Source organism: Electrona antarctica, assembly GCF_951216825.1.
Source record: "Electrona antarctica genome assembly, chromosome: 5".
NCBI lineage: Eukaryota > Metazoa > Chordata > Actinopteri > Myctophiformes > Myctophidae > Electrona > Electrona antarctica.
Window position 1 is genome coordinate 44046384 of NC_136810.1, and position 27657 is coordinate 44074040.

General features: G+C 42.3%; 1 protein-coding gene across 2 annotated transcripts in view; it reads right to left on the minus strand.

Moving 5' to 3' along the window:
* Positions 1–27657, minus strand: part of immp2l (inner mitochondrial membrane peptidase subunit 2) — a 203690-nt gene that overhangs the window by 162562 nt on the left and 13471 nt on the right. Inside the window, exons 2-4 of one of the 2 annotated variants that reach the window (XM_079500603.1) lie at positions 22470–22551; positions 19121–19261; positions 11719–11822 (exon numbers count right to left, since the gene is read on the minus strand). In XM_079500603.1, the coding sequence (XP_079356729.1) occupies positions 11719–11822; positions 19121–19255 (239 nt within the window). In that variant the 5' untranslated portion in view covers positions 19256–19261; positions 22470–22551. The remainder of the gene's footprint in view (positions 1–11718; positions 11823–19120; positions 19262–22469; positions 22552–27657) is intronic. The other variant, XM_079500604.1, reaches the window with a different exon arrangement.

Sequence of the window (27657 nt, forward strand, 5' to 3'; positions counted from 1 at the left end):
AAGAGGTTTCTGCCTCCGACAGCAGAAATAAAAGTAAATGATGTTTTTTCCGAAATCTGTCGGCAGGTTGGGCTCGGCTCTCAGACATAAATGGTTATGTTCACAGCAGAACATAGAATCAATCAGCTCGGTAATGGTTTGCTTCTGAGAGCATGACGAATACCCACGGCAGCAGATAGCTCTCCGTGTGCTCCCATCATCATAAATGCAATGACACAACCGTTCTGCCATACGGTACGCCGTGCCTGCCTCGACACGAGGACTTATTCTGTAAATAAGATATGACTCTGTGGACCGCTGGATATTTCCCTTGGACGTCGGGGCAGAAACCTCTTATCTCCATATTTTAACCCATTTAGACCTGAGGCCGATTCTAAACAAATGGCATCTAAATCCTAATTTTCTGAAAAACCTATGTTTCCTATGTTTTTCAAAGACCCCCAGAATGATCTGTATTTGGCCACGGACCCCCATCATAAAATATGTTGTTCCAGGCACACCCCAGAAGCAAAGATTTGAGTTAAAAACCTTTGAATATATTCAATGATATTCAAAGATTTGCGCCACATTTTCACGATTTTTCAAATCTCGTAGTGTGGCACTCAGCTTGTACTGTAGATCTGCTATTTTTCAATAGCTAAATTATAACACCAAAAGGGGTTCCCGTCCTGAATGGGTTAATGTTTGTGATTTTGTTATGTTTTTCGTAAATTAACGCCCTACTTGATCGTGCCACAGTGTCGCGCAAAAGCATCGAAAGTATAGCAAATCTGAAAGCTTGAAACGCCAGCGCGGTGCAAGCTTGTCGATCTGCTACTCTTGCCGCTTTTGAATTTGAATCCCGAAAAGTAACAGTTTCCACCCGACAGACAAGTTTGCTTCTGAAATGAGTGCCAATTAAAAGCGGGAATCGCTCCTTTGCCCAGCAGTGAAGCAGCATCACAATCGGGCGGGAAAACCCTTATGTGTGAAGCGAGTGGTGCAACTCCATGTAGGGGTCCCCGGGTGGTCCCCGGAAGTTCCAGACCCACAGGACCACGGCCAGGGTGCCGGCCCGGTTTCGGCGAGCCGCCCCACGTCCGAAACGGTAGAGAAATGAGAGTTACCATGTGGGGGTCTCCGGGGGTCCCCGGAACATCCAGACCCCCAGGGATGTGCCCAGGGGGCCGGGCCGATTCCGGCGAGCCGCCCCACGTCCGAAACGGTTGAGAAATGACAGTTACTGTGTGGGGGTCCCTCTACTGTACCCTCTACTGTACCCTCTACTGTACTATACTGTACTGTCACTGTACTGTACTGGCACACCCGAAATCATCATATATACAGTTAATATGTGCGTGTGTGTTTGTGTGTGTGTTAGGTTGCGCACAGGTGGTGAAAAACAACCATGCTATTTTCGTGCTCATACCCAGGCACCCAGGCAGGCAGGCACCCAGCCACACACATAGCTCCGTAAGGGAGTGTTGCACCACTCAAAAAACGGATACTTTTCAGTAAATGGAGGGAGCAAATCACCTGTTCCAGAGTTGAGTTTGATGCAGCATTTTGGTTTAGTCTCAGTCATATAGTCTTTTGAATATAATTCCATCTAGTTTTAGTATACGTTATTAACCGATTACATGCCGCCATGGCTAAACTCGGCGGTGGTGCCAGATTCCAACTCTAAACTACAAAACTTGGACAGATTGTGAACTCTTTCGTTGAACCGGAAGTAGTTGTGTGATGAACCATATAAGCTTCATTGCGGTGAAGTCTTCTCTTTTCTACCGGCGAAAAGAATAAAGTATTATTAGCTGTAAACATCGTCCATCAGCTCAAGTAACAGGGGCCAGCAACCGCTGTTGCAAGCTACAGAACTTACAAATAAGCAATACCCCCAGAGTTTCCCTAGAGGAGGGGAAGAAGAGAGACTCAATAGGACAGGTTCAACGGCAACGGCAACAACAAGGACAGTTACACAGATGCAGAGAAGGCTCAAACAAACCACCTTGACTCAAATACTCCAGAGTAAGGCTAAGTGTGGACAAGGACGGACACATGCACACCGCACAGACAATCGGATGAAATTAATATCCCGACCTGAAAAAAGCATTGTAACAAGTAATGAGTAGCCTACTATCAGAATATACAGCTATTTAACACTTATTTTAACCAAATAAAATCACTCACTCTATATTTAATATATGAAAACAACAATACAAGTTCAAATCTGGAGATGCAAGGTTTCTGCCCATCTGACAACATCATATCTGGAATTTAAATAGCAAACCTGGCAAACGCTAAGGCAAGGTTTTTTCTTGAGTGGCTTAAATGAAAATCCCTCACGAACAAGGCAGCCAATATGGATCTCTTTCACACGTGCATTTAGGAATATATCTACTGATTAAAAAAAATAATCCACATTTCCACAGAGATTGTAGAGAAAACTTTCAATTTAAATGTATCAACAAATCTGTCAAACTGTGTTTGCTGCATTACAATGATGTGGAGACTGAGAGCAGCCTGTGCGTGCATGCACCTGCCTCTCTACCAGGAACATGCAGTCCTCTGACTTCCATAATGGCTGAACATAACATGCCGTTTCAGAACAACAACAACACATCCATGGCAGAGAGAGGCTGCCATCTTGTTCTGTCTCAGAACAACATGTCCATGGCGCGTCATTTGGGATCGCACAGGAATGCTTGGAACTAGGGATGGGAATTATCGATTAATGCATGAATTGATAGTCGTAGAAGTTTTGATAAGCTTATCGATCGATTAACCGGTTAGTTGATAAGCGAAGAATCTTAATTTCCCTCAATGTCAATACAAAAGGCATATTATGTTCCTAATCCATAATCAAAATAATTATAATAATTATTTGAACATTTGAAATACAGGGCCAGGCAATGGCATCTTTGTATGAGAAATAGAATTAAATGAAAAGTGCACTGTCTTGTCTGTCAAATCGCATGCAAAAGCAGAGACGCTTCGATTCATTTGATTCGTTATTAACTGTACAGTCAGTTAAGTCACGAATAGATTTAACCAATAGTTATTATAGAATGAGAATACAAGTGTGCATATAATATTTTATCTTGGCGTTCGGTTCTGCTACATTTACATCACATAACAACAACCAGGAACCATATGCAGAAGGAAGGCAGGAAGAGCTTAAATACCCCGCCCAATTGGTCAGCTGACTGCCACATCAGCATATGACACAGACATATAAACGTAGACGCCTCTTCTGGCTCTGGGGCGCGTGTCAGAATTGAAGGCACAATTTTCCCGAGATTCCTTGCAAAGCATTTGCCTTCAATGTCAAGCTTCCGTGTGCGTAACATAAGTCCCGGAAAAGACGCGCTGTGATTGGCCAGCAGTCACTTGAGTGACAGCGAGAGACATGGAGGAGTCGCATGAGTGACGTCACTTGGACAGCGACGCAGTGTGCGTGCCTTCAGCAAATGCCTTCAGCTCTTCTAAATAAGAAAGCTGCGGAGAATTGTTGCTTTGTGTTCACTCTTTAATGTTTTCTGTTAGTAATCCCCCCTGGCTCTGATGTTGTATTGTTGTATTAATAACTTTGTTGTTTGTGTTTGTTTGTCTTGTTTCATATTGTAATGTATTGTCATGACTGATTTGTTAAAAGAAAAAACCTTCAGCACAGCACTTCCGCTTGACTTCCTGCCTTCATTGGAGACACGTCGCTCCAATGAACTGCAGCGACCATTGAGGCATCTATATTTTTTAATATCTATGGTATGACATGTGGGTCTTGTAAACACATACACCCACATAGTAATGCAGCATATTAACCCCTCGAGTACATGTATGACCGCAGCATGAAGCTGCTCGAGTATATCTGACTGAACTAACTCCGCAAGCTACGTATCATTTACGTTTAATTGACTAATTTCTAAACGGCGATTAATCGATTAACTATTAACATCCCTACTTGGGACTAAAATACATTTTAGTCAACAAGATCAACTGTAGATTTATTCTACTAAAATATATCTACGTATATATAGTCGACTTAAACAAATTTCAGTTGACTAAAATGTGACTAAAACTATGTGACTCAAAATGTGCTGTCAAAATCAACACTGCACCATCCATCAATCCATCCGTTCTCGGCTCATTGCATCAGTCGCTCACACAACGTGGCCTGTTTTGTTCACACCACGTTCGACAAAGCAGAGCAGTCTTCACGTTGCCAGGCAACCGAGATACGCACCTGGCTTTAAGGTCCAGCCCCTGATTACACAACAGTTGTCTTTAGAGCGGTGGGGGGGGGGGGGGGGGGCACAAGGCCAGGTAGTATAGGAGTCAATCTTAGCCAGTCAGGATTGAAAAGAAATGTGACAAATCGGACAGGTCTGTCTGTCTCGATGACGTGACTATAGAGATAATGTGTACCGATCTGTGTGATGCTGGGACTACATTTCTAGAGTAACAGAAAAAAGAAAATAAATTATATATATATATATATATAACCGTACTCCTGGTGGCGCTGCAATAGGACAATGAGTAAACTGCAGGGCAGAGGTTTTTCCATCGGTCCAACAGTACACAGACGGACGGACGGACGGACAAGGAGCAGAACATTAGCCTGGCATGACCAGAGTCACCAGACTAATATCACTGCAATGTGGAAGCTGCATTTCCATGGGGCGAATTAAAAAAATAAATCCTCTGGTGATGAACCCGCCCTATATTTGCATACTTGGGCCTGGTTGGTCCCTCACTATTTCGGAGGGAGTTCAATCCAATTAATCACAACTGAGTGGTGTCAGACCAAATCTGCTAAGGGAATTTATTTTTTATTTTTTTTCAATGGCAGATTCGTCCTGGTGTCAAGGCTAGCAAAACATAGTCTCCGCAGGGAGAACATAACAGTTACTGGCCTAAAGATCAGATTTTAGATACTGCAGTCGGAAGAGAACTCCTCCACCGCCCCGCACGCACGCACGCACGCACGCACGCACGCACGCACGCACGCACGCACGCACGCACGCACGCACGCACGCACGCACGCACGCACGCACGCACGCACGCACGCACGCACGCACGCACGCACGCACGCACGCACGCACGCACGCACGCACGCACGCACGCACGCACGCACGCACGCACGCACGCACGCACGCACGCACGCACGCACGCACGCACGCACGCACGCACGCACACACACACACACACACACACACACACACACACACACACACACACACACACACACACACACACACACACACACACACACACACACACACACACACACACACACACACACACACACACACACACACACACACACACACACACACACACACACACACACACACACACACACACACACACACACACACACACACACACACACACACACACACACTGCAGCAAAAATAAATAAAAATAAATCACACCCACGTAAGCGTTCTTCATAACATATTATCTCAGTTTGTTCTTCAGCCAACGGCACCGCGTCGTCACATTTCACACACTTCAGCTGCCGTGTTTTTGTTTAGTGTTTTTCCTCCCACAGGGATTTAACCCATTCAGGCCTGACGTCGAAATTAAAAAAAAATGTTTTCAAAAACATGACAATTTTCTTAAAGATTTGAGGCACATTTTAACGATTTTTCAAAAATAGCAGACCTACAAGTTCATAGCGCGCCACTCGGTGGCGCGCTATGAGCTTGTAGATCTGCTATTTTTCAAAAGCTAAATTATAACCACCAAAAGGGGTTCCTGCTCAAAATGGGTTAAAATAAGCATGCATCTCCCACACTAAAGCATATTATTTGAACTCCGTCTGACACATACTGTATGCTGTGCATTAGGGATGCAGCCTTATCTGAAATGGTAATGAGTTTATTTGTACTGTATAGCGCTTTTCTAAACAAAGCTACAAAGTGCTTTACAGACATGATGTTGAAAACAACAAACAACCAAGCGATAAAATACATTTGCAACAGAATAAACAAATTACAGCAGGAGAGGTGCCAATTCAAGGCAAATAGCAAAAAGTGAAACACTTAAGGGAATTGTAAATTGTGGGACCATATGGATGTTTAAAATAACATATTTGACCAATATCCAATACCAAAAGCACCAAGAGTACTTTTGTGTGGTGCTGTAGTAGGTAGGGCATTCATTTACAAAAAAAAAAAATATATATATGTAGACAAGTATGGATGTATTAGTTGTAACGTCCGGAGACCCCGTCCAGGACAGGCTTCAAACGCGCCTCCTCAGGAGACTATAGTACTAGGCTCAGATCTGAACCCATTTGATTTGGCGTTAGGAACCCGTTGCGATGATTAGTGAATAAAATCGTCAATTACATCAACCAATCAATGCAACACTGGTGCACACACACACACACACACACACACACACACACACACACACACACACACACACACACACACACACACACACACACACACACACACACACACACACACACACACACACACACACACACACACACACACACACACACACACACACACAAGTGGGCTCGCTAGTCTGGAGAGCAGTTTGGGAGAGAGAGAGGGTGCGTAGGATAGTGGGTGGGTGGGTTTTATTTTCTCACCCCCGCTGAGAAATATCATTAGCAGCCACAGTGGACTTCCCACAGAGAGTCAGACCAAAGCAGGAGAGTGAAAGTGTTGGCCGTGCCTAATGTTGATGCGTGTTGGGGGGGGTGGGTGGGGGGGGGGGGGCAAAGTGGCGTAGTCATTTCAGCATCGTCTGTGTGTGAGCGTCTTCATCAGGCCTGATGTAGAGATGTTTCTGCAGCACAGCAACCAGATACAGTATGCATTGCTGCGGTACTTTATTTGATCATTTTCTTTATAGCTTGTTTAGTTTCATTTTTATTTTTATGTACAGCCCTTTAGGACATGTTTTGTGATATTGGGCTATAATAATAATAATAAAAATGTGACTAGACTTGACTTGACCTGCATCTGAACCCATTCAAACCACAGCAGGAATCAGCTCTTCGCCCCAGGTCTGCCTACACACAGCATGACTGTTGAACCTGGCTGTCAACTTGTCAGAAGTGTGTTTACACTGAATCTATGACATATGGACAATACAGACTATATGTGACTAGATTTGATCGAAGGACTGCCATTGGATTTTTTGGAATTTTCGTTTTCTCATGTCATATGAAAGCAGGGAATCATAGCTTCAAATTGACATATTGGTTGTTCAGTTTGACCCACCAGTTTTGGAGATATGGCTTATAGAAAAATGTCTTGCAGGAGTAGTGGAAAAAAGACCAAGCAGAGAAAATGGACTTCTAAGCTTTAGTTCAGTGATCTGTGACTTTAGGGGGCGCTGTTTTCCCTTCATTTCTCCATTAGTCAACCAGCAGTGTTGCCATGTCTGCTTATTATAATTAGTTGGCCTTGTTTCTAAAGAAAAATAATGCATAGGCCTACTGTACCAATTTTATAATAATTTATAACCATAAAAATGTATTTGACAAAAATAAAGTGTAGTTGATTATTTGGGCTTGTTTTTAAAGTGTAGTTGATTATGGAGAGTTGGTAACCAAGTGGACCCTTATTAGATCTTTAACTATCAAGTGTAAAAAGAAACCTTAAAAAGGTCCATTTTGTTTCATTTTACACTCTCAAGATATACATAATTGTTAAACATCTGCATTACTTAATTTACAATAAGTCTACACAATTAGAGAATGTTGTTAACTTGATCGTTTGCCTGTTATCTCTCCTTTTTTAAATAGGCTACTGTATTTATTTGGCCTTTTGTAGTATGAAAAAGGGAAAATAACAGTGGCAGATAAATTAGGCCTATGTAAATGTTCCAGATGAGTACAAATAAAAGAGCTATATGAATGCAATAAATAAAAAAATAAAAAAACAGTAACCAACAGACGACAGGACAGTTTGCTCTCAAACCCTCCCAGCACAAATTGTGCCCTCTTGGCTCTTCTCTTAATTACTCTGTTTCATTAGCCTGTTATTATTATTATTTGTCTGCAGACCCCCATCTGAAAATAATTTATGCCAGACACAAGATTTGTGTTGTTTGTATTGTAGCGGCCGGCTACGGCTTCAGCCAATGGGGTTGACTTGGAGGTGGGACTTCCGGGACTGGGGAGTGAGTGACGTGGGCTGTGTGTGGAATGTTGTTGTGTGGGTTGTGTGACAAGAGGTAAAGAGGAGCACAAATGTTGTTATTGTACTGAACGCAAAGGAGTAATAAAGAGAGATTCTTATGTTGTGCATTACGTCTCTGCCTCCGGTTCCTGGGATCGTTACAGTATGCATGTAGATCGGCTACATTTTGGGCTTGTTTTCATATACCGGGTTGCTTATTTCTCTCGCTGAAACTGGCAACCCTGCAATGATAGCCGTTAGCTACATTTAGCTAATATATTGATATCAATCCTGTAAGCTAAAACAAGTACATTATCGCGCTATATTACATATCGATGCGATCTGCGTTATTATGACCTTAATTTTCATGGCAGGTACATTCCAAAGCAACTAATAATAACCACGTTATAGTGACATAATGTTACAATGTTTACAATACATTCATTCGAGTCTTCTTCTTCTGCTATTGGAAATAGGAAGCCATTTCCGCATTTTCCATTGTTGTGGTCAACAGTGCCCCCAGCTGGAACATTAGCATGAATTAGCTTTAGGCGGACCAAAATAAACACACTTTTTACAAAATATCGTTGTTAATACTTCTTTCTGTGCTATTTCTGTTAGCCAGTTAGTAAAAGACTAGTATTATCTTCCAAAACGATTGTGTACAAAAAGGCGGATTTTAGCGGAATTTGCATACTTTAGCAGGGAAGCCGTATGTCTAGTTAGCATTGGTTAACCCAATGGTTATAACATTAGACATAGTGACATGTTTAAGCATTTATTTCATATTTATATGTCGATATCAGCTCTGACATTTATTACAGACTTGCTCTAACATGACATGAATAATAATAAAGCTTCAGATTATTTTAGACAGAAAAATAAAAAAGGACAAAGAAAATAGTTTTTCAGCTGTCCTCAACAATTGCCACCCCCGCGATGGCAGTCCCTATATCGCGTGTGGTCACATATTGGCTGACCTTTTCACACCATCTCAAACTGTGTTGATTTCGTAGACTAAATAAAAACTAAGTTATGATGACTAAAACTAAATAGTAGGCTATATAAACAACAAATACAAATTTGACTGAAATGTTATGGAGGGACTAGTGGAGCAGAGATTCAGTAGAACTAAAAGACAAGTCATTATATGTGTGGTTGCGCTCTGAAAATAGCAGATCGGCTATTTTCAGCATGCAACCAAGTCTAAAATCAGCCATTACGACACCATCAATGCCCACCAAAATAGTCAAATTTAGTCTACTAAAACTAGAATAAAATTAAAACATTTCAGATGACAAACATATGACGAAAACTAAATGACATTTTATTCAAAAGACTATGGACTAAAACTAAATCAAAATTTGCTGTCAAAATCAACAATGGCCTCAAACCACCGGACAACACTGTACATCACCTAACAGCGTGAGGAAGGCTAGCTGCTGTTGTGGAGAACGCCGGACGATTGATTGACAGTCACTGTAAAATCTGACAAGTTGGATTTATAGTATACTTTTTTTTTTAAAAGGGAAGCTCAGCATGCATGTCAGTGGGGCTTCAAAGCAACGGTTTTATTGTTTTGTAATTGGCATCACAGCCGATAGAAGTCAGTATTGAACAGATAGAAACGTCAAATGGACTACCGGTAATTCACCTGCTTAGGTGAGATTGAGAGCTGAGAGATTGACCTGCTATTTAAAATCAGAAACTAATTCTACACACATGAAAACCTGGAAAAAAACAGATATCAAACTATAAATGCACCAAGTCTCTGTACGTACGTACGTATGTACAGTACGTGTGTACGTCTGTAATCCACGTAACTCGAGAACCGTTCCCCCCACCGACTTCAAATTCGACACACGCGTTCCACACCCCCACAGGGAGTGCAGTGCCCGGTGTCCAGAACCAGCACAAAAGCCTCTGCCCAGGCTCTAGACCTGATCACCCCTATATGTCCATATATGGAGTTGGCCTGTTCTGACATCACAACACTTCCTATTTGGGCATGCCTGACACACAACTCCATAGGAATAAAGGGACACAGAGAGACAGATAGAGAAATCTCCAGATATGGGCAAAAAAAGGGACACAGACAGATACTCTGCATAGGCATGGATCTCCAACTTCCATCGTTACGGACTCGGTGCTCTACAGCCGGTCACCGGTCTACTTACACATAACTCATAAGGAGAAGCGGGTCAACAGTTACATTTTCACCATGGCATTTAGTGGCCATCTTGGATTATGCAAATTGCACACCAAAGTTGCCCCCAGTGTGAATAGTATGTTGTGTGGGTTGGAGGCAGAGCAGAATAGTATGTTGTGTGGGTTGGAGGCAGAGCAGAATAGTATGTTGTGTGGGTTGGAGGCAGTGTGAATAGTATGTTGTGTGGGTTGGAGGCAGTGTGAATAGTATGTTGTGTGGGTTGGAGGCAGTGTGAATAGTATGTTGTGTGGGTTGGAGGAGGCAGAGCAGAAGATCTAGAAGCCGAGGCAGTTACAGTACAAGCAATAGGTAGGTGTCAACAAACCAGGGCTTTGGTGACATTCATACAGTACATTATGATATTATAACTCAATTTCATTCATGACGCAACCAGACGTGCCAGCCAGAAAAGCTGCCGTCAATTGCCGTCAATATCGCCGTGGCGAATGGAACCCGTTGATGAAGGACTGAGCATGTTTGGTCGTTGCCGACCTCGGTAGCCATCGTGTGGTAGTGATGAGGGGGGTAAATACAACTGTAGAGTGGATCTCTAGTCTGCTCGTCATGTTTCAGGGCTGACTACTGGTGTAGAAGCAGGTCTAAATAAGCCAGAGACATCTCAACTCTCAATTGCTATACCAATCGATCAACTCCAAAGCAATGCTAGCGTGTGTCGTTTTGTTTTGGTGCGAGACTCCGGTGTTGCCAGGTTCTGTGAGTGAAACAAATGACCAGGTCTATGAAAACAGGCCCAAAGGAAGCAAACAGTTTCACCACCAGCCCTATTGACGATATTCAGACCGCAGCCATCTTGCCAGGAAGGTGCTAACTAGGTGCAACTTCCCATTGACAGCTCATTCACCTGAATTGTCTGATTGTATTAAACAACGTCAAACTCACCAACATTGCAGCTGTGCAAAAAGCTTGAATTATCCTCTTTCTATCTGCAAAGTGTTTGTTTCATAAACATCCACTGTAGACTTGATATGAGCTAATTCCTGTCAAGAAATTCCTGCAGGTGATGTTTTTTCTAAGTATTGAGTTTGGAAGCACTCGTTTTTAAGTTCAAACAATTAAAAGCAAACCTCAAGATATTCCTACTCCGCTAGCGTCAAGAACAGATTCCGAGCTGGGAAATTCAGAACGTGTAGGCCTATAAACTGTTGTTAGTGAGAATGAAAACATAGGCGCCCCGCAGGAAGAGGCGGGGCGGAGCAAAAGGGCCAACATCCTGTTATGCACAGTCTATTGGGGCCCGCCCCCAGAGACAAGTTCAAAGGAAACAAACAGCAGAGGGTGCTGTTTTTCCCCAATTTGATATTACGGATGATATCATCAGATCACAGCGTAAAAAGAAAAAGCTTTTTTTTTTTTACTTACATGACAGACACGATGTCTCCTCGCTGCACCTCGTAATTCCTCACACTCCATCGGTTTAGAAGCACCACATCTGATGCATGCACACCCTCTGGGTTCAGGGAAGGCTGTAGCACGCGCGCGCACGCACGCACGCACGCACGCACGCACGCACGCACGCACACACGCACACACGCACACACGCACACACGCACACACGCACACACGCACACACGCACACACGCACACACGCACACACGCACACACACACACACACACACACACACACACACACACACACACACACACACACACACACACACGCACACACACACACACACACACACACACACACAGGTTGTTAACCTTTGGAGAGCATTGCACTGACTTACAGTACAATCATTCAGCCAATAATACTGAACTTTTTTTTTCAAAAGTAGCAAAGGTTTAATGGCTGATCTGTAAGCTCACAGCGTGTCGCGATGCAACGTGGAAGTATATAGGGGCTTACGTGGTTAACATGGCTGAAAATAAGCCTGTGACAATTATTACACAATTGTCTAATCGCAATTATTTGAGATAATCACAATTATTTTTGCATAATTGTTTCCATGTTGAAGAAGGTTAATACATTTTCAAACGATTTCTGAAAATTGTGGAACAACATGTCACTTTGTGATAGAGATGCTCCGATAATCGGCCAGCGATCGGTGATCGGCCATATCGGCCGATATTCATTCTGATCGGTAATCGGCATTTACCCTATCTGGAGAAACTGATCTTTTACACCATTTAAGTGGTATAAATGTGAATCAGATATATATAGTATAACATCATTTTGCATTTTTGTGACAGGCCTAAACATTCTCCCCTTCCTCCACACACACAGGAACAGTTTTGACAGACGTGGGTTTTGACATATAATCATTTTGGAAATATTAAAATTTCACAAGATCAGTATCGGTATCGGCCAATCATGAGAAAAACAATGACGTTGTAAGTGATTGGTATCGGTCCCAAAAAACCTGACCGGAGCATCCCTACTTTGTGACCTGTTGTACCAGCAGACTGGGGGGGGGGGGGGGGGGGGGGGTCACAGCTTTTGCCAGATGTTAAGAAGGTCTCCATTTTTGCCATGGATGTAAAAATGGAGGGATAGAACAAACAAAAACAAAACTGACTCTAAGCAGATCCATACCTAAAGCTGGGCTCACACTACACTACAGGGAAATCAGGGAGATTTGGGCTTGGAAATAAATGCCCAGCACCCCCAACGATTGAGGAGACGTTTCCGGCTTTCCGGTTTCAGAAACTTCTTATCTTCATATTCTAACTTGTTGTGGGGTTTTTTTCTCGTAAATTATTACAGCGTCACACTAAAGTATCAAAAGCAGCAGATCCACAATCTTGTGGTTTTTGAATTTGAATCCTGAAAAATAATTTTGGACACACATGTGAGGTTTCCAGCCGACAGAGATGATTTCCTCCTGCATGGTACGGAGGTACTAGATTAATCAAACCGCAATATCCCCCTCAAAATAAATTGAACGCTGCCGTTTCGCCAAGCGCCCCATATAAAAACCCTACAGATTTTGCTGTTTGCTTGTGACAGATTGATATGGGTGTGAAGCTAGTGCAGCACACTGCACATCATCATAACAAAGATTAAACAACCATTTCCTCTGTCAGGATGATGGTTTGTATCGTTGCAGTTTGGTGGAAACTTTGCACATTTAAAATTGTACATTTTCTGGAAATGAAAAAAAAAGAAAAAACATTAATATTGGTGGGTTTTCTCCCCTATATTTGCACACAAGTGTGTACAAAATAAAATGTAGTTATTATTTAGTCTATTTTTTGGGGGGGTTTTAAACAGACAAACTTAACCTTTCATTTTCATTTACTTTTCTTTCCTTTAACCCAGGGGTTCTCAACGTTTTTGGCCGGGGACCCCCGGAAATACTTTGGCAAAGTCTCGGGACGTTTTGGGGTTCTTGTTGCTATCTACAGAATAGCAACATGTAATTTTGTATACATTTTTTCTTCTTTTTTTTTTAAACTTAGATCAGGCTTTAGAAGGCGTTCTAGTATCGGCCTCAGTCCTAAATGGGTTAATAGAATACAATCAAGTAGGGCTTTAATTCACAAAAAAAACATTAACTTTGGGTCTATTTCTTCCAAGACTAGAAAGACGAGATGTTGTGTTGTCATTGGTTTACGATAGATGGCACCATTGTGCAACACCATGTGAGTCACCTGATCTCTAAAAAACAGCCACTCCCATGTTAGATCATATTTGTCTCCACCAGCTCCACCAGGCCGAAGGCATGGGGAGAGAGTATGTTTTGCACTCCGTCCGTGTGTGTGTGTGTGTGTGTGTGTGTGTGTGTGTGTGTGTGTGTGTGTGTGTGTGTGTGTGTGTGTGTCCGTCCGTACGTCCGTCCTTCCGTCCGTCCGTTACCAGCTAATCTCCGGCACCGTTAACCCGGTCGATGCCAAACTTTGCACACACACTCCCTGGATGCCAACGATGAACCTCTGCCCCACATTTTCCAGAACGGCCTGTTATAGCGCCACCATGAGGCAGCTTTTCACATTTTGTACCTAAAACTGCACCGATCTGTGTGAAACATTGCATGCACACTCCCTAGAGGCCAAGGACAAACCGTTGACCTGCATTTTCCGCATCTTCCTTTTATAGCGCCACCAGGAGGCCGACTTTTGTAAAACACATTTTTTTATATTACTCCTCCAGATTCGGTCCAAAAATCTCACAAATCGTTACACAGTATCTCTATGATCATGTGCTCAAGTCGGATCTGTCCGATATTTCATATTCCATCCTAATTGGCTATAATTGGCTTTCACAGTTTGCAAGATTGCCCCGTTTTGAACAAAAGCCTCAAATCATGAACGCAGCATGCAATTTACGTGAAATCTTTCACACATTTTCTTACTAGGCTGAGGAATATATCCCACCCTTTTCACATTGGCCTGTTATAGCGCCACCAACAGGTTGATTTTTGCAAAACACATTTTTGGAACAAAATGCCTCAAAAACATGTTTATATTAATCCTAAACATGTTGCCAAACATCTCACAGTCCTATCCTCCTGGTGGAGACCTGTGCCCAGAAGGGCACTTTTTCTAGTTTCAACTGCGCTTATCTCCGGTCTGTATCGTTCCTCTTCTTGGTCAACCATTATAGGGTTTTCAATGGAGTATTCAAGCTAACGGGCCGGCACAGCGTTATTTTGCCCAGCACACTACACTGAAATCAGGGGATCTATCGTAGTGGACATAAAAGGTAAGAACAAATGTACCCTCACAAAAAACATGCAGTAATCCTGGTCTCTAAACTACCGGGGCGCCTGATGGAGAGGAAATGAACTGGTCGGAATAACGTCTTCCTTCCACGCGCTACGACCGGCCGGGGAAACTCTCCCCTGTCAGGTGAAAAGAAGCAGCTTGGACAGCTCATGCATAGAAGGAAGCATGAGGCCAGTCCGCTGCCCCCCCCCCCAGGTTGGCAGATGAAGTGTAGCGCCCAGGATTACATTAGATAAATGACACTGGGTGAAAAAATGGGTTGCAAAATTGTGGGATAAAAATGTATTAAATTAAAAAAAAAAAAAAGGTAAGAACAAATGGAAAATCGCCGGCACTGAGTGAATTAAATAATGATTTACTCTTGGCAGTGAAAGAGTTTAAAAAAGTTTGAGAACCCCTCATCTACTATGAAATCCACCTCCACCCACCCCTGCATTATTATTTATTATAACTTAGTCCGTGTCACTTCATGGAATATGTATTGTGTGACTCTGACACAGGAGGACAGCAGCAGAATGGATGCCATTTCACGCTTGTCAGAGTAATTGACACCATATCTCTTATCTGTCTGCTGGAAATAAATATCCTCCATATAGAGCACTGCCAGACAAACGAATAGATCAGTTATATCTGGGGATATACTTCATCATTTTCAGTTTTCGGCATATTGACACGCTCTATTGTTCCAGAGTATGTCCTGACCTGAGCTTGTAGATTTGATTTCTTTTTTTACAATAGCCAAAGTACAGTATAAAATAGTGGTTTAAGTTGTTTAATGTATATGTTTTGAAATAATAATCAAATTCTAAATCACCAACTATGGTTGGTTAGTGTCCGCCCGGGGGTGCATACGTTGGATACCAACAGTCCTACAGTCAGTCAGACAAAGCCGCGCTACGGGTTAAAAATCACCCGTGCTGCGGTAAAAAAAAAAAAAAACGTGTGGCTCCCGACATGCGTGGCAGGTTAAAACTAATCCTACTAATCTACTTTGTAGAAATGAGTATTTCTACAAAGCAGTATTGATAATTTTACTAAAGTAAAAAAAGAAATTGTACTTTTTGCACTACTGTATGACTATGGGCCACATGGCTCGGCAAGGCTTACTTACTTACTGGCTACAAGTGAAGGACCAAATTTCTAAAACGCAACGCAGATACTACACAAGCAGACTATACAGTATACTGTATGTCTTTATATCGATTGAACTACAATGTACAAAAACAGCTGCTATGTGATTTCCACAGCATTTCGTTGCACTGGTGAGCAAGAGTGCAAGAGTTGTGCCAGGAGAAGACAGCTATTGAGCTCTCATTCTCCGGTACTTAGCAAATCAATCAATAGAGACAACGCTGTGGGTCTGTATCGTCTCTGTCGGGAGGAAACCTCATCATGTCCAAAACTGTTACTTCTCAGGATTCTATTTCAAAAACAGCAAAACAGCTATTTCAGCTACAAGCTCGAAATGTGGTGTGAAGCGGCGCGTTTCGTAATTGTAAATACTTGCCTTGTGGATCTGCTTCCTTTGATACCTTTGTGTGGTGCCGTAGTATGATCAATTCTGGTGTTCATTTACGGAAAACAAAACACAACTAGAAAAAGTGCCCCTCGGGGCACAGGTCTGCCAGGTCAGGTTATTGTGGCCTCCTGGTGGCGCTATAATAGGCCAATGTGAAGAGGGTGGGATATATTCCTCAGCCTAGTAGGAAAGTGAGTGAAAATTTCAGGTAAATATATATATATATATATATATATATATATATATGGAAATCTGCCTCATGGTGGCGCTATAACAGGCCGTTCTGGAAAGTTTGGGGCAGAGGTTCATCGTTGGCATCCATGGAGTGTGTGTGCAAAGTTTGGCATCATCCGGGTTAACGGTGCAGGAGATTAGCTGCGGACGGACGCACACGCACGCACGCACACACGCACGGACGGACGGACGGAGTGCAAAACATACTCTCCCCATGCCTTCGGCTGGTGGAGACAAAAAGTTAGAATATGGAGATAAGAGGTTTCTGCCCGAAAGCAATGCTATGTGGCGATGTGATGTGATGTGATGTGTCTTGTCACAACACTCTTGACTTGTGCCACAAAGTACGGGCATTAATTTAAAAAAATAAATGGAGGTACGCGGTTTCTGCCTGACAGCCGCGCATCGATATCATTTACTGTCTCTGTGATGGTGCATTTGCTAGACTCTCATTAGAGCAGACATTTCAAATAGGGCCACCTGTCAAATGATTCTTTTGCAATAACGATTGTGTGGACGCAGCCTCTCCTGTACAATTTATTTTTCTGTGCTTAAAATTGTGCTTGGGATGACAGGCCTAGAGTGACTCAGTCATATGGTGGCTTTTAGGTATTTAATTATTATTATCGTATTATCTTTGAGAATCTTGGAGAACCACTGCAAGTTAAGTAACTGCCATGAATTGTGCCTGGTTGTGATCCAAGCGTTTGATTTACATTTTATATAAATAACAAAACCACTTGCCTCGTGTGAAAGCCATTCGTTCAACCGTCTACAATCCAACGCAACCATTTAACCCTGAGAAAACAATGCATGCTAAACAGTTACACTGTGCATTATGTTAGAACTCTGGGGATTTCACTGTTTCCATCCACTTGGCATTTAGATCACCCTATAGCCTGTGCAAGGCATGTTTTCATTTTTCATTCCACCGTTGTTTATTCAATAAGGTCAACTGAGAGCCAACTCTCTTTTCCAATAACGCCCTGATTTACAGTGAACATACATAGCATAAAATGAAACAAAACAAATAGACATTTCAGAAGAAAGTACAGACAGATCTCAGAGAATGTTTCACAAGCCTTTTAAAGTGAGAAAGTGAATTTAAGTTCTCCAATTTTGGGAACTGATTGTAGACGGTATCCACATGTGAGGGGCATAGTAATGAAAGTCAGTCTTACCCAGCTCAGACAGTGGGAATGTTTAAAACCAAATAATCTTGTGAGCGGGTATAGTGATGGTGAAGTTTTAATAAAGCTGTTAAGACAATTAGGCAATTTCTTAAGGAAGGCCTTGTAGATAAAAGCAGGGCTGAGTGGTAGACTGCAGTGAGTGGCCTAATTGAGGCATTTTGGAAAGTCAATTTATATTATTGAACGGGCTATGTGTGCAGTGTAAGTGGTGGAAGAGGAAGACGTTACCTAAGCAGCAATGTCACAATGTAGAGAAATATTCTGTTACGAGTAAAATCCTGTATTCTAAATGTTTATTTAAAATCACACCCGTGTGAACTGAGTGGTGCAACTCTGTGTGGGGGTCCCGTAACTTCCAGACCCACAGGAACGTGCCCAGGGAGCCGCCCAGCGTCCAAAACGGTTGAGAAATGACAGAGTTACCGTGTGGAGGTCCTCACTGTACTGTACTGTACTGTACTGTACTGTACTGTACTGTACTGTACTGTACTGTACTGTACTGTACTGTACTGTACTGTACTGTACTGTACTGTACTGTACTGTACTGTCACACCCGAAATAGCCTCGGAAACCCAGACGTTTTTATTTCCAAGGAGAAAAAAAGAAAGTCTGGGGCTGAGTCCACTTCAATTCGGCATACAGTAGCGCAAACGTCGCTCTCTCTCTGCTGATTACTGATCGTCTGCACCTTTGTTAAATTTATGCACACACGTATACACACACACTCCTCTCTCTCTCTCTCTCTGTTCCCCCAATAAAAGGAATTAGTTAATGGGGCTGTCAGGATTACAACATTAAAATTGATGATAAAATATTTGTCAGTCAAATCATTTCAAGTAACGATTTAATTGTGTGTTTGGCATTGAACAATAATGTAATTTATGTTTTCCTTTTAGGCCTCATAATAGATAATAAAAATATAAAAATAAATAATTTACATAATACATTTTATACATGTAAAAAGCAGGCAAAAGTCACAAAGTGACACGTTGTAAGCTTGAAGATCAGCAATTTCTGCTTTTCTTTAATATTAGAAAACGTGTGAAAAATGTTCAACAACGTAACGATTATGCAAAAATCAATTGTGATTATTAAGACAATTATGTAGTAATTGTGACAGGCCAATTAGTAGATGAGTATTATGGTATACCTGCATGGAGGCTCCCTCTACTCGTGCAACGTAGGCCAGTCGGTCCAGCACGGTGACAGTGACGGGCACGGCCACAAAGAAGCCGCTCACAAAGGCTCTGAGGTACCTGCTCCCCGCCCCCGCCTGATGAGACATCACCACCTGTATGACAAAACATTACGTTACACTGCAGTCTGAGGTACCTGATGAGACATCACCACCTGTATGACAAAACATTACGTTACACTGCAGTCTGAGGTACCTGCTGAGACATCACCACCTGTATGACAAAACATTACGTTACACTGCAGTCTGAGGTACATGCGCCCCGCCCCCGCCTGATGAGACATCACCTGTATGACAGTTAGAACATTGCATTAGACTGCAGTCTGAGGTACCTGATGAGACATCACCTGTATGACAGTTAGAACATTATATTACACTGCAGTCTGAGGTACCTGATGAGACATCACCTGTATGACAGTTAGAACATTGCATTAGACTGCAGTCTGAGGTACCTGATGAGACATCACCTGTATGACAGGGACATTACATTACACTGCAGTCTGAGGTACCTGATGAGACATCACCTGTATGACAGGGACATTACATTACACTGCAGTCTGAGGTACCTGATGAGACATCACCTGTATGACAGTTAGAACATTACATTACACTGCAGTCTGAGGTACCCGATGAGACATCACCTGTATGACAGGGACATTGCATTACACTGCAGTCTGAGGTACCTGATGAGACATCACCTGTATGACAGGGACATTACATTACACTGCAGTCTGAGGTACCTGATGAGACATCACCTGTATGACAGGGACATTACATTACACTGCAGTCTGAGGTACCTGATGAGACATCACCTGTATGACATGGGACATTACATTACACTGCAGTCTGAGGTACCTGATGAGACATCACCTGTATGACAGGGACATTGCATTACACTGCAGTCTGAGGTACCTGATGAGACATCACCACCTGTATGACAGTTAGAACATTTACATTACACTGCAGTCTGAGGTACCTGATGAGACATCACCACCTGTATGACAGTTAGAACATTACATTACACTGCAGTTTGAGGTACCCGATGAGACATCACCTGTATGACAGGGACATTACATTACACTGCAGTCTGAGGTACCTGATGAGACATCACCACCTGTATGACAGTTAGAACATTACATTACACTGCAGTCTGAGGTACCTGATGAGACATCACCTGTATGACAGTTAGAACATTTACATTACACTGCAGTCTGAGGTACCTGATGAGACATCACCACCTGTATGACAGTTAGAACATTACATTACACTGCAGTCTGAGGTACCTGATGAGACATCACCTGTATGACAGTTAGAACATTTACATTACACTGCAGTCTGAGGTACCTGATGAGACATCACCTGTATGACAGTTAGAACATTACATTACACTGCAGTCTGAGGTACCTGATGAGACATCACCTGTATGACAGTTAGAACATTTACATTACACTGCAGTCTGAGGTACCTGATGAGACATCACCTGTATGACAGTTAGAACATTACATTACACTGCAGTCTGAGGTACCTGATGAGACATCACCTGTATGACAGTTAGAACATTGCATTACAAGCAGTGGTTCACAAACCTTTAAGCTCAAGACCCAAAAAGCGCCGCTTTGTGAGCTTGTATAGATTGGCCACACACACACACACACACACACACACACACACACACACACACACACACACACACACACACACACACACACACACACACACACACACACACACACACACACACACACACACACACACACACACACACACACACACACACACACACACACACACACACACACACACACACACAAAATATTAAAAAATAAAATTGGGGGGAGGAAAATCTTTTGTAATGTTTTTTTAGGAAAAGAACAAAAATTGGTACAGTACAGTGAAATCATAAACCACCATAAATGCACACAGACAAAAATGCGAAAATGGTTCTCAAGTAGTACTTCCACCACCAAATTCATGTCAGGTTCTGCTGCGTACAACAGTATCTATTATCATATAATAGCAGCACATGGAAAGTGTTTGTCAAAATGAAGATCATCATCCTTTGAAACAGTAGAAAATGGCCGTTAGTGGTGCCATGGTGTATCTGACCCACACAACATGATGCTGATTGAATGTTCAGCGTACTTATTTGCATTTTAATACAACTTTACTTGCCTGTCACAGTATATAGCATGACCTTGAGTGTATTATTGCGATTATGCCACAGTTTCATTATGAATATTTGTGATTACAAATTAAATAATAATAATACTACTAAGTCAAACTTACAGCTGGTGGTGGCAGTTGACTGTAGGTCACAGAGAAGTTAATAAGGATTGTTGGATGCATTTGGAGTGAGTTCCATAAGATAAGGGTCAATACAAAACCTCAAAGAGTGGGCTAGGCCTGTCACAATTACTACATAATCGCCTAATCGCAATTATTTAATACTTTTGCATAATGGTCACAATCGTTTCCATGTTAGATGTTCATACAATTTCAAACAATTTCCCAAAATAGCAGGAATAGCTGCTATCATTATTATAATTAATAATGGAGATGCACAGTTTTTGCCCGACAGCTACGATGTTTATCATGAGTTATTTTCTGCGAGCAAAGCCGAGCATAGCTTTAATGTGGAGATGAACAGTTTCTGCCTGACAGCGACGATGTTTATCACGAGACCTGTTCTGCGAGCAAAGCCGAGCATAGCTTAAGAAGTGTAAACAGCTTCCTAACAGCAGAAAGCCCTGGGGGATGTTTTAGAACAATGCAGCTGCAACAGCCAGATTATTATGGCTGATCTCCTCACTGATGATCTAGCAGCCTGTATATACGATTCAATTTAGCTATTATTTGTATTCCCATTACAGATAAAAAATCAATCCAGACGTGATAATTGTGTTTGAGGAGGACGTTGTCATTCAAGCACATTATGAGATGAGATGACAAATATATATCCAGTGGCGGAAAGTACTCCAAGTCTTTACTTAAGTAAAAGTATCAATATTGCAATATAGAAATACAAGAAAAGGTCCGGAATTCAAAATGTGCATGAGTAAAAGTACAAACCAACGTATTGAGATAGAAATGTACTTAAATTACTATTTTCAAATGGGCGAAATGTATATACAGTATAGGCTGAAGTGGTTCATGTATGTTTTGAATAATAATCAGATTCTACAAAGTAACTAGTAGTCTAACTAAAGTAAATGGACAATATTTCGATCTGAGATGTAGTGGAGTGGAAATACTCAATTAAAGTCAAAATTGTACTTAAGTGCATTACTTGAGTAAATGTACTTACTTTACAAGACTGCAAATATTGTGATCATCGGTTCTTTAGCTATGGGCCGTTGACTAACGCTTGTTTGGACCAAAGACACGATCTGGGGAAAGATAAGATAAAAGCATTGTTTTAAATCTGATAACGTGGTGCGGATGCCATGCAAACTTTTCACTTCCAGTTAATTTCCAGTTGTATCCGTTGCTTGGCAACCTAGAACCATTCATACAGTACGTTGGCGAAGAGCACAATCTATCATAAACCACTAAAAAGACCACATGACGGAGATCTCCGTCATCGGTGGGAATGTGTTAACAGTGATCTGGACACAATTGGTATGGATGTCTCGGGTGGGGCTGCACTTTGTGGAATATGAACTTCTAAAGGGGCCATTTCTAAAGGTCACAATAACTCATAATGTGCAGATTTCAACAAATGACCCCCTTTCAAATCGACCAGGACAAATATCATAGGAGAGGCCTCCGTCAGATGTTTGATCTGAAAGAAAACGCTACAAAAGGTCATTTTTCGATAATGAGGTCACGGCTGACAACCGCAAGGGAGAACATCTGCTCAAGCCTGATACGACACGTTGTGAACTTGGAGATCAGCTATTTTCATAATGAATAAAGCATAATGAGGTGTTTTTCATAAATCTGCATACTTTGCATCTTTAGTGTTTTTATGGCATTTTTGTGGAAATATGGGCTAAAAGAAAATACTGTAGGGGTTGAAAACTGGGGATGCAAACACTCAAGATTGGTCTCTGATTTAATAAGGGTGAAATAGACCATCTGCTGCCTTTTCTCAAAGGCTCAGGTGCGTATCGTTGCTGTCAGAAAGAAACCTCTTATCTCCACATTCTAACTTGTTGTGTTTTTTCGGATATTAATGCCCTACATCGCCCTACATCGGATTCGTCACACAATACCATCAAAGGTAGAAGATAAACTCAAAACGTGGCGCACAGCGACGCGATTTGAGCTCGTAGATCTGCTACTTTTGATGCATTTGAAATTTGAACCTTGGAAAGTAACAGTTTTGGACATATGAGGTTTAACTTTCCACCCGACAGAGATGATAATAATATAGCCTCATCCAGAGGACACTTATACTTCATTTTGACCATGACTGAAGCAGGCAAGCTGACCGACAACAGATTCTTAACCCATGTTGGGCGGGAACCCCTTTTGGTGTTAGCATTATGTTATGCTTTAGCTATTGAAAAATAGCAGATCTACAAGCTCATAGCGCGCCACCGAGTGGCAGGCTACAGGCTTGTAGGTCTGCTATTTTTTTTAAATCGAAGAACGACTGACATAGAAACATATCTTTTTCAGAAAAGTGTCAGGATGTAGAAGACATTTTTAGAATCTGATCTCAGGTCAAAATGGGTTAATTACAGCACAACGGCCTTTCAGGGTAATTAACGGGGCGAAGCGATGCCTCTCCCACTTAACAATTGGGCGATATTCCTTAAACAGATGACCGGATGAGCAGCAGTTAAAGGGTTTCAGCGATTTGCTCATGGGCAATTAAACAGCACTCGTTGATGGGGAAAGTATACATCCTAGTCACCTCCCCCAGCCTCCCCCTTCCCCAATGCACCACCGTGAATTTTCCAAACATCTGGTCTGGGGATTTGGAACGACCATGTCTGGGCTTCGAGCCCATTAACCCATTACGCTAATCACGCTCGAACATTTTGCAACTTAACACCACAAAGAAGATGTGCCCCTTGTGGGCTCAGACAATTGGAGTGCCTTAGTTAAGCTGCTTAAAAAAGACGGAGTGGAGTGGAGGGAGATGGAGAGAAGACTGAGTGGAGTGGAGTGGAGACAGAGGAGAGAGAGAGAGAGAATGCCACAAGTGTTTCTTAGAGCACTGAAGCTCATTAACAGCCTGAACAATGTGATTTGCACCTTAAGGGGAAGCAACAAGCCATGACTTTAAACAAGGTCAAAAGTCACCATACTGTGCCCGACCGTTGTCCACTGTATAGGCAGAGGTGGAAAGTAACTAAGTACATTTACTTAAAGGACCACTTCACCACTTTTCAACCTATCTTCATATAATAGGTCCTCACTAATAATCATGATAAAATGGCACGATTTCTTTCTACTCAGTCTGTGTCTCATAGGAGGGCTGTGGGCAGTTTAGAAACCGTCTTCCATTTTTTCATGATTATTAGTGAGGACCTATTATATGACGATAGGTTGAAAAGTGGTGAAGTGGTCCTTTAAGTACAATTTTGAAGTAAATCAGCCATTACGACGGCCTGCCGAAATACATTTTAGTCGACTAAATCAACTGTATCTTATGATATTTAGTCGACTAAAACTACTAGACTAACACCTAAAACATAACAGATAACTAAAAATGTAATCAAAATGTGCTGTCAAAAACAACACTAGTTCCAGCTGCATGCGGTGACTTGAAGGACTGTGTTGTTCTGCATCATCAGAGACACAAATCCCATTTGAGGAAAAAGTACTCACAGGTTTTACTTAAGTCAAAGTATCAATAATGCAATATTGAAATACTCTGTTACAAGTAAAAGTCCGGAATTCAAAATAACTAGTAGTAACTAAACATTTTCCAAAGGAGGAGGTGACCAACAGTCCCAACCGGCAGCACAGTGACGGATGCGCTGGTACGGCCATGTCAAAAGACTGAACACCCCACTTACCCCACTTGCGTCACCAGACTTTCCAAGACGCACAAAGTACCCAGTGGTCTAGGTTTACTGGCACCCCATGCCGCGCCAAGTACCGTACGCGCCGAATCAAATGGATACTACTTTGCATAACAACAGGACAGCTTTAACTGTTTATACCTGAGCGCACGGTAAGCATGCACACTTACAGCAGTAGGCTATGGCTCCAGTAGGCTACTGCTGCTGTGTGGTGTTCTGCACACAAGAAGAATGCCTCCTCCAGAACAGATTCATTCGTCCAAAGCAAACTTTTTAGTTTCGCTAGTGTGCAGTAAAGATGTTTGTCTGACTATTTTAAGTCTACTTTTGTGTTTGTGTCTAAAACTCTCATACACGATTTAAAAATAGGCTTAGGCTATATCAGCTGTTCTGTGTGTTCTGCGATGCGCACGTGCGAGCGAGTGCACGTGGCGTCATTAAAACTTTCTCTAGTAACAACCTGAAACATGAACCTTGGTTGAAAAAAACTAAAGTTGTCCTTTAAGTAAATGTTACTTTCCACCACTGGCATCATGTGAGCTTACTGTCGAAAAAAACGGACACCTCTCCTCCAATAATCACCTTAGTTTTGGCTGAGCGAGCATTGCTTACAGCTCACATCACACTGCTCTCCCGTCAATGAATGCATTTTGTGCGATTAGTGTAAAGGGATTACTCACTGTACAGCTTATTTTATATAACAACCTCGTGTCAAAAAGTTATGCCAGAATGTCACACCGCCACCGGGCTAAATATGGCTGTTCTGAGTGTAGCTTTGAGGTGACTCACACTCTACAGCAGTGGTTCTCAAAGTGGGGTCCAGGGACCGCCAGAGGTCCTTGCGGGGGTTCCAGGGGGTCCCCAGCAAAAGTAATTTAGTTAACCCAATCCATTCAGGACGGGAACCCCTTTTGGTGTTTTAAGCATTATGTTAGCTATTGAAAAATAGCAGATCTACAAGCTTGAGCTACGAGCTTGTAGATCTGCGTTTTATTTATTTATTATTGTGCAAATGTGGTGCAAATCTTTGAATATATATTATTTCAGAGCGAACGTTTTTATTTCAAATCTTTGCTTCTGGGGGATCCCTGGAACAGCATATTTCCAGATGGGGGTCGGTGGCAAAATACATATCATTTTTGGGGTCCTTGACATAGAAACATAGGTTTGTTTGTTTTTTTAATCATGATTTAGAAGCCATTTTATTTAGAATCGGCCTCAGGTCGAAATGGGTCACTTTGTGCCACTCTGCGAGCTTGTACATCTTCTGCCGGTCTCTGGCACAAAACCTCTTCAGAGATGGGGGTCTGCGCCACTGCGGCCAAATACATATCTTGTACTTTGACTATTCAAAGATCTACAAGCCTGCACATCATGTGCTTTTGAAATGTTTTACAAAATTTGAATAATGTTTTAACACAAATCTTCTCTTCTGGGTGTCCCTCCCTGGCACAAATAATTTTGAGAGAGGGCCAGGGGTCTGCGACCAAATACATTTTAATTTGGGGGTCCTTGACATGAAAAAGTAATAATCGACAGTGATCTGAAGTCATACTGCATCACCCAGCCCTAGGATAGTATATGGGCCAAGATGGAAATAGCAAGACTCGCCATCTCCGGTTTACTTCCCGTATCTGCGTGAAGTGGGTAGAGTAGACACCTATTTAGGACTTTTTTAGCATGGAGTGAATGGAGTCGGAGAACGTGAAAAAACAAAACCTGAACTTGAACCTGAACTGGAGAAAATCAACTTTATTATCGACAACTTTCTCTGTCCCAGCAACACACTCTTTCTCTGTCCCAGCAACACACTCTCTCTCTGTCCCAGCAACACACTCTTTCTCTGTCCCAGCAACACACTCTTGCAGGCTCTACCACCAGAGGACGTTGGCCAGATTTTCTTTCTGACACTTATGAGACCATTATATTTTGTAGGATTTGTGTACCAGGTCGCCTCTAGTGGCTCCAATGGGGATGGACTATCTTCCTACATACATTAACAGTCTTTGCTATAGGACAGAGCAGAATAAGGAGGTGAGAGAGACGCGGGCAGCCATTAAGGACCCTGCGCTGAGCTGTTGGAGCCAGCCAGCTGCTACTTCCCCATCTGCATCACACAGACGGAGTCTCTACTTTAATTAAGCTCTCGTCAGGAGAAATCAATCCGCTGCCAGGAGGCTCTCGGTGCTCGGTGTGTGTGTGTGTGTGTGTGTGTGTGTGTGTGTGTGTGTGTGTGTGTGTGTGTCTCTCTCTCTCTCTAATGGAAACAGACTCTTTCATATTGATAATAAAGGGATTCTCTAATTAGTGCTTTAGTCTGCTGTTCTTCTTGAGACGATGAGAGAAAGACCTCCAGCTATGTTTAGTTCTTGTTTTGACACAGAAGGGGTCGATCAGGCTGAGGTACTAACTAGGGGATAGGGATCGTGACATTTCGGTTGACGATTAAATGAACATTTGGGTGTGGGAGGATAAATCAGTGCCTCTCAAACCTTTTCATGTCAAGGACCCCCA